The 8,377-nt window shown below is 42.9% G+C and overlaps 1 protein-coding gene across 1 annotated transcript; it reads right to left on the reverse strand.

The window, feature by feature from the left end:
- Positions 1-6,089: 6,089 nt before the first annotated feature.
- LOC6566911 (oocyte zinc finger protein XlCOF8.4) lies at positions 6,090-7,877 on the reverse strand. Its single transcript, XM_001993308.1, has 2 exons — positions 7,790-7,877; positions 6,090-7,693 (listed from the first exon to the last, which is right to left on the reverse strand). Exons 1-2 carry the CDS (start codon positions 7,875-7,877, stop codon positions 6,090-6,092), a joined length of 1,692 nt encoding a protein of 563 aa, XP_001993344.1.
- Between the last annotated feature and the right edge of the window lie 500 nt (positions 7,878-8,377).

The raw sequence follows: 8,377 nt of genomic DNA on the forward strand, positions 1-8,377 counted from the left end.
CTCAATTAATGTCAGCGTTTATGTCAGCGGCAGCACCCAAAGCACCACAACAGCAGAGCAGGGGCTGGGGCAGAAGCAGATAGGCACATGAGCTTATGCAGATAGTCCAGCATAGATATATATATATATATATATAAATATTAATATGACATGGGGGACATGATAATGAGGCATGTTTAGTGGCTGTCGTCACCGTCGTCGGCCGCTGTTTAATTAAAAACTTTTGCCAGGCCACAAAAGCAAAATTAACAGTGTACTGAGGCACTGGGGGAATTGAAGCTCAGTCTCTGGCTTAGGCTGCTGCTGACAAGTTGCGCAACTTGACACTTTGCATGTAGGCCCTTTGCAGCAAGTTCGTTGCTTAAGTCTTTTGTTTGGCTCAACACAAAAAACGTGCAAATTATGATTATTTTTATTTTTTTGGTCGTTTCTCCTTGTTGCTTTGTGGTGGTAACTGCTGCTGAAAGCAAAATGTCAATTTTGTGACGGGATTGCTGTTGTCTTTTGACGCCCTCCATTTGTGGCATCAGCGCCCCCACAACACGACACGCCTCCCCCAAATACACTAACTCATTCGCTGTGCCGTGATGCATAAGGCTTCTGCTGAAATTGGTCATAGTTGAAGTTAAAAATAGTTAATAGTTTACTGTTTTGTATGGTGCAATATATTAACTCCTATTTGATTGGAGCACCAACATCACACTGAAAAAATATGTTGAAATTATATAGTGTGGACTTATCATTGAACTCTACCTCAAATGGTTTACTTTGGGTGACCCTTCTACGACTTAAGTTTTTTTACGGCAGCTTTGCAATTCAGATAAAGCAAATTTAATATATCACGAAATCGTTTAACCCGGCTGATCAGCCTTATAGATTTTATGTTAAATTGAGCTCAATGGGGAACTACAACCACATTTTACATGTTTAACTTAAACATTAGGTGATATATCTTTAAGATTTGACTTTGTTTGAGTCATACTGAAAGTGTATTTTAGTTTCGTTGTAATAACTTTGCAATATGATTTCTTGGTCTTTGTTATTAATACGCGGCACGGGCATAATTAAATCTTTTGACTGTCGCCTTTTGTGTGGACCATTTGTTGTGTGTTGTAATAATAAGATAAATCCGTTCGAGCTGTGAACAGGTTGCTGCTCCAACATTGGTTTGTACAACACCTTTGTGGTGTGCGGGTTGAACGCCCAACTGAAAAGGCGCTAGAGAACAATGCCCAATGTTTGCCATATTATATTTATAATATTTAAAAATCTTTTTCTCTCTCTTTTGTTTTTTGTTTTTTTTTTCTCGTTATTTTCCAAGCACTTAGCATGCTGACAAGTTGAAGCTTTTGCGTGGCCCGTCAGTCAGGTGGCTCATAAGATATATAAAAAGACTTGGACCTCTTGCAAAACCGACTAGGTACCCCTTATTATTGCTTTTGTTGTTGTTGTTGTTATTCTTCTGGATGTTGTTGTTGCAGACACATTTCAGTTTTGATATGAGCTGTCGCCCATTTGAAGCTTGGGTCTCTCGCTTGTCGACGGGCCCGCTTTGGTTTTACGCCATGGCCAAGTCTCTGGTGTGGGTGGCCCACACATGCACAATACTATACTCTGTGTGTGTGTGTGTGTGTGTGGACTCAGCGTCAAGTCAGAGACTCGGACATGTACCTGGTGCAATTGCTGGGCCGCCGGCGCCTCAGTTAACTCAGTTCGATTCACAGTCTCCCCCGTTTCCCGCCCCTCCCTCACCAAACAACTGGACTGCGTATTAAATTTTGAAATTGGTTTTTGTTGCGGTCGTTAAGCTTATTTCCGTATTGAAGTCTCAGTTTGCTTTGCGGTTTGAATTAATTAGCCTGCACCAACGAACTACATTTCGTTCTTTTGCATATTAAAAGATATAAAAATATGAAACTCAATGTCTCTGTGTGGCCCCAAAACGCCAACGCATTCGAATCGGATTTTGTATATGATTCTGAATCCGAATCCGAATCAAAACCGAGACAATGGTAATTATTAATAATGCAAATAATTATATCGATTTCATTCAGGGGCGTTGCCTGTGATTTGTACAAAGGTGCTCTCGAGTTCTTTTCGGTTCGCTTTGATCGCCAGTGTGGGAAAAAAGATTTAGGTTCTCATTTGCCACTTGAGCTTAGAAGTTTTTCAGTTTCTATGTTCACTAATTTCATAAATTTTTTTTGTTTTTTTCCTTATTTGGCTATTTTGACTGCACTGCATTTGGCTGTTGGCTTTTTGATTAATTTGACGTCAACGAGTGCATGGCAGTTTATTTATGGTGTCTTAAAATTGCTCTTGTGTGGCATGAGTTATAGTTGTAGTAGAGTGCACTAGTCTAATGCTACAATGACACGATCTTGCTATCAATGATTCGGGTGAGAACATTGTTGACAGCTTGTCATAGCTCGAAGTGTGCTCTAATGATTTTGCTTAGTGGAGCTCAACTTGCTAAATTTGCCAACTTCCTACTCTGCCCAAATCTGTTCAACTTTCGATTTCATAAGAGTTTTATATTGCTTAGTTACAAAGACAACAAATCTCTTGCTCAACTTTTGCACTAACTTCAAATTATATAGCCTATATTAAAGTTCGATTAGATCTGAAACTGCTGCGAAACAACCATTATTAAATATTAATTTACACCCAGAGAGTTAAACAAACAGCACGTACGGCTAACAACAAAAAAAAAAAAACCAAAAAAGGCACTGACTACAACAATTGGTATCTGCATCAGGTCTCGAGTCAATCAACAGCTGCGACAAAAGCGACGGCGACGGCGCCTGACATATTTAAAAACTTCCATAATCGTAAATGCCCTGTACTAATAAAAATGGAGAAGGCAGATAGATGAATGTAAATGTTTGAGACAGTCAGAAGCAGACTATTGCGAGGAAATATATAATATACACTTTTGAATAGTATTATTAGGTAATGTAACAGTTAACTTAAGCCTAACATAATAATATCATACTATTTACTGTAATAAGATCTGAGTACAGGATAACTTTGTATACATCACTGTGCATTAGCACATTCTTTGATGTTGTTTCATGCGCACTTAAAATTATTAAGTATTAATTACAACGAGCGGAAAAACGTGCCATGAATTTGTAATTTAAATATTTAACATACAAAAATTAATTTCTCAAAATTAAAAATGCATTTAAAATAGCATTTGGCGATAAAAGATTAATTAAACTGCCAGCAAGGAAGCTTAGACTCAAAGTTGCCCAAAGCGACTTCGGGTTTGGCCCAAAACTAGGTAGACCGTAGAATCAAGGCGTTTTTAGTGGCAGCTACAAAATGCCAATTAAGCGCGCATTGCACGCTGCCGCAATAAATGAAATTCGAGTAGCAGCCACGTTGCAATATTTTTTTTATATTCTATTTTATTTTTTGACCATAAATTAAAGCACTAAACGATTTCCAACCGTAATCGCGGCGTGGCACTTGTCACCAGTCATCCAGTTAGGTGGAAGGGGACGGCCGTCTTATTTAACCTTTGACCAAAAGCCGCTGCACAAAAATTGACAGTGCCACATGTGCGTTTCCCAGTTCGTTCTTTTTTTGCAGTCAAGGCGTGGCAGCTAGAGCAGCAACAGCAGCACGCGCAGCAAGTCAAAGTCAAAAGCGCTTAATAAAAGAACAGCAAAGTAGCAGCTTGAGAGGGAGAGGCTAGTGCTGGAAAGGAGTCCAAGTGAGTAGGCATCACACATTGTCCTGGGTTCTTAGCAAATGTAATATGACTTTCGCAGCCAAGTTTCGGTGGCCTGTGGTGTGTTTCCTAATAGACCAAAGCTACCGCCTGACAAGTTACAATTCGTGACGGAAAATATAATTAAATAAGGCAAGAACGAAGCTGCAATACTCTGCCAGAGCAGCTCCAAATATATATCTTATATAATTCAATTCATACATAAGTACTTGACTATGTCGTTAGTAAAATAAAACTTATTGACTTTAGGGTAGTTCTCAGACACATTCTACTTTTTACAGCGAACTTCAAAATTCTTTGAAATATATTTTTTGTTATTTTCAAACATCTGGATAAACGGAATTTATTTTCATTCATAGCTTCATTAATGACAACTATACCTCAACTAACTCTGTCTATTTAAGAGTGAATACTGCACAATATATTGGATATGCTTTAGGATTAGGTTGCTTAGAGTACTACAGTCAGTTTAGGCCTTAAGCAAAGGCAGTGCCGAAAAACAAAACTGGAAGTTGTAGAGCGTAAGAAACTGCGTGGACGGCATTTATAATAATGCGACTCGGGCAAGCACCAAGTTGACTTTCTGCAACAAAGTAAGGTGCGGCTGCGGCAGTGCGGAAAACTGAAAAATTGCTGCAGCGACAACAACAATAATAATAACAACGGCCAGAACAGCGGCAACGAAAATGAACTGGAAAACGCGTTTAATTGAACCAAAGCCTGATGACTGCCCACTAGCGCCATCTAGCTGCGTGCGGCTGCACTAAGACGGCTTGGCAAAACTTGTTGCTGTTGGCTGCTGTTGTTGTTAACTTGTTGCTGTTGCTTTTGCTATTGCTGCCGTGGTAGACCCGAAATCGATGATTCATCGGGTTGTTTGTTGTTTTGAGTGGTTTTCGCCGCCCCGTCGCAAGACTCCAATGCTCTAAAATTGCTAGACGTTTGTCGTACTTCACAGTTGTTGTTATTGTTGTTGGCGCTTGCCGCCTGCTGTTGCTGTTGCTGTTGCTGCTGCTGTTGCCGTTGCTGGTGACGCAGTTGCAATTTCAGTTGCAGCTGCGCCAATTCTCCTTCGTTTGCCGTTTGGCGCTTTACGTTCAAAACAATTATTATTCTGGCAATTAATTTTGATTTAAGCAGCGATTTGATATTCCGCTCTATCCGCAACCAACAAACAAACTCAGCCACTCAACCAGCCAGCCAGTCAACCATCCATTCAGCCAGCCATCCACCAAAGCTCAGCACCACCACCCGCTGCTACCAGCAATTGCTGCAATCTGTTTAATGCCGGCGCTTTGAGATTCGCTAAATTTGCGAATCAGATGCAACTTTTTAATGCGATAGATAAATTAAGAGACACCTACATCGCTGCTCTAACCAGCGAGGCTGCAATCGATGGCATCGCTGCGACTTGTCAGCAAATGAGCATCCGCGTGCAATTGCAATCCAGTGCTGCATGCAACACATTGACTAACCTCATATGAGCCTTGTCAATTCGAATGGGATAAATGCAAGTGAAAACTTGAGTAAAGTAAGTATTGATTTCGCTTTGAAATGTATGAGCTACATTTAGTTGGATGATAAAGTGACCTTTTTATATGTAAAGGCAGTATTCCTGGGAATTGCCTTAGCCTTCTCATATTTTCAACAACAGCTGATTCTATGCACTTTTAAATTGTGTAAAATTGTCGATTTTCTTTTCCTTTATTCTCTGCTTATCTCGGGTATCACAGCGAATTAAATACTGTACTTTATTTCAAAATACAGACGTTCTGAATTTCTATTCAGCTTATTAAGTTTTCGTGGAAGATTTTCCAAATTTTCATTCAAAATCTTTTTGTTGCCTTTTTTTCAATTTATTGATTACTTTTAATTTAATACAAAATAAATATATAAAAATCGATTGAAATAAATATAAAGTTTTGCGCGTATATACACAACTTAAGTGGGAATAAATTAAAATAGTTCGTACTATGTATAAATATAAATAAATAAACCTAAGCTCGCACCATTTTGATTTGTACACAACGAGATTTTAACAAGAAATATACAGCTAATAATTTGAAACAAAACATTAGTTAACAACAAATGGCTGCCCACCTAATCCTAACACCCTGACTTGGCTTACATAATCCTATTGAAATAAATAATTATATATACTTTAAATAAATTCTAACTGTTAAATATGTGGGGTAACCTGCACTAGAGACGATCCTAACAAGCAATAAAATTGCTCTAACTAATATTTGGCATTGATTTCCTGATGATTTGGCTAAATTGTAAAACTGACTGAAACTTATGGATAACTGTGGTTAAATAAATCGATTTAATCCCTGGTTGTTGATTGTACTTAGTAAATGCCCCGTCTGACCTGCGTGGGCATTTGAAATTCGGGTCCCTCCTCCTCCTCCCCGCCGCTGCTGCCTACGCTGCCCGCATAGTAGAGCGGATGAGGCGCCATCTCATCATAGTCCTGCAGATGCTGCTGCAGCTGCTGCTGATTGAACCCGGCTGCTGCTGCTGCTGCTACTGCTACTGTTGAACCACCCTGCTCCGTCTGGCAGCCGGTCTGCAAGTGTTTTGCCAGCAGCGACATTCGGGAGAATGACTTGGTGCAGCTGGGGCAGGAGTACTTCTTCACATCCGAGTGTGTTTGCATGTGCGCCCTCAGATTGGAGCGATCTGCAAAGGCGCGATTGCAATGCTGGCAGCTGAAGGGCTTCTCGCCCGTGTGGGTGCGTATGTGACCCTGAAGCAGCCAGGGGCGGGAGAAGGCTTTGCCACAGATGGGGCACTTGCAGGGCAGTGTGTGGGTGCGTATGTGCATCTTGAGGGCTCCCAGCGAGACGTATGTCTTCTCACAGTTCTTGCAACTGAAGACCTTCTTCACCTGGTTGCCCTCGGCGGAAGGGCAGTGGAACTGCTGATGCTTGCTTAGGCCAGAGTATGTGGAATAGGACTTGCCGCAATCCTTGCAATGATACCGTGGCACACCCACCGGCTTCTGCATAGATTGCGCTGAGGCAACATTCGCCGCTTGGATGAGTGCCGATGCCTGATCCGTGCAGAATTCAGTTTGGTCGACGATGGGACCACCACTGGGATTGCTGCGTATAATCTTGTACTCGGTGCTCTCGTAGGCGTGACTCTGCTGGTGCTTGACGAGACCCGCGTAGGTGGCATAGCATTTATTGCACTGCTGGCACTGATAGTACAGATCGTTGCTGCTCTTGATCTTCAGATTCAGTTGATTCTCGGTGTTCTCATGGTTCTCCAAGTCATCGTCATCCTGCTCAACCTGATGTACCGGTGCAGACTTGAAGCTCTGGTCGGGCAACTGCTGCTGTTGCTGTGGAGCCATGTGCTGCATGCTGAGCAGTGCTCGTGCCACATTGTGCAGATTGACATTTTCACTCAAGCCACGACGCTGCTGTGGCGTCACACTCAAATCCTGTGGCTCAATTGGCGGTGGTGGTGGCGGCGGTGGCATTGGCATCTTCATGCAATCCTCATACTCGGCAATGCTCTTCAGCAAATTGTTGTTGTAGTTGCGCAGACCAAAAGGCTCCTCCGTGTGCTCCACTTTGACGATCGAGGCGGGCACCAAAGGTGGCGAAATGCGCGCGTAGCTGGCAGTCATTTCCAAGTCCCGCTGCTGCTCTAACTCCATGACCTCATCCTCGGGCGGCAGCTCGAAGTCACCATAGCCGAGACGGGCCAGACTCTTGGCAATCTCCTCGCGCGTAAAGACATCCGGAAAGGCGCGAGCAATCTCTCGTGTCTCCTCCCAAATGCGTCGGGCTAGTTGATCCTTGGTCTGTGTCATGGCTGCATCGAAGCGACGACGCAGCTCCTGCGTCACCGGCTGTGGCTGCGGCACCTTTTTGATGGACCAATGTGGAGGCACTAGGGGCACCGCAGCGGAAGCCACACTAAGATCAACGGGTCCCTCATCTGCAAAGCACAATAACAAGTTGACTTACAGAGCTTCTAAAGATGCCTAGAAGATATTTGCATTCATTTCCTATTGGTGAGGAACGGTAAACCTACCATGACACAGGTGATCCTCATGTGGCGGCTCCTCGACGAGAATTGGTCGCTTTTTCAGCGGGCATTTACTGTAGTTGAGTTTATCCATTATAGCTTGGGTAATCACCAAATCACTTTTCGCACTGAGGATCGCAGTAGGATCTGTTTAATATTCTTTCTAAACTTGGAATCACTGGCGCTGATCATTTACGGCTGCTCTCGCACGCGTCTCGCTCGCTGGCAGTTTCGTATACGAATGATGCAACCGCCGAGGATCACTTTAATTTTATATAGACTTCCACCTCGGCGCAGGATCGATCAACCCCCAAGTTAAAACTGAGAATCGGCAAGCAAGCAACCCCCTTGAGTGAGTGGCAAAAAGGGATCGGCTGCTACCTACTTCCGATTTAGTGCCACGGGCGGATTCTGTACGGAAATCAACCACCACGAGCCGCACACATCAGACATCAACATTCAATGATCTCTCTTCTACACTTCCACTCACCCCCCTCTGACCCTCTCTCGCCCTGATTGTCTGTCGCCTGCCGCCGTAACAGCTGTGCTCTGCCTCTGTTCATTGAACGCAGCTCCAGCTGCAGATTGAGGCAC

Source organism: Drosophila grimshawi, unplaced genomic scaffold (assembly GCF_018153295.1).
Source record: "Drosophila grimshawi isolate 15287-2541.00 unplaced genomic scaffold, ASM1815329v1 contig_1377, whole genome shotgun sequence".
Taxonomy (NCBI): domain Eukaryota; kingdom Metazoa; phylum Arthropoda; class Insecta; order Diptera; family Drosophilidae; genus Drosophila; species Drosophila grimshawi.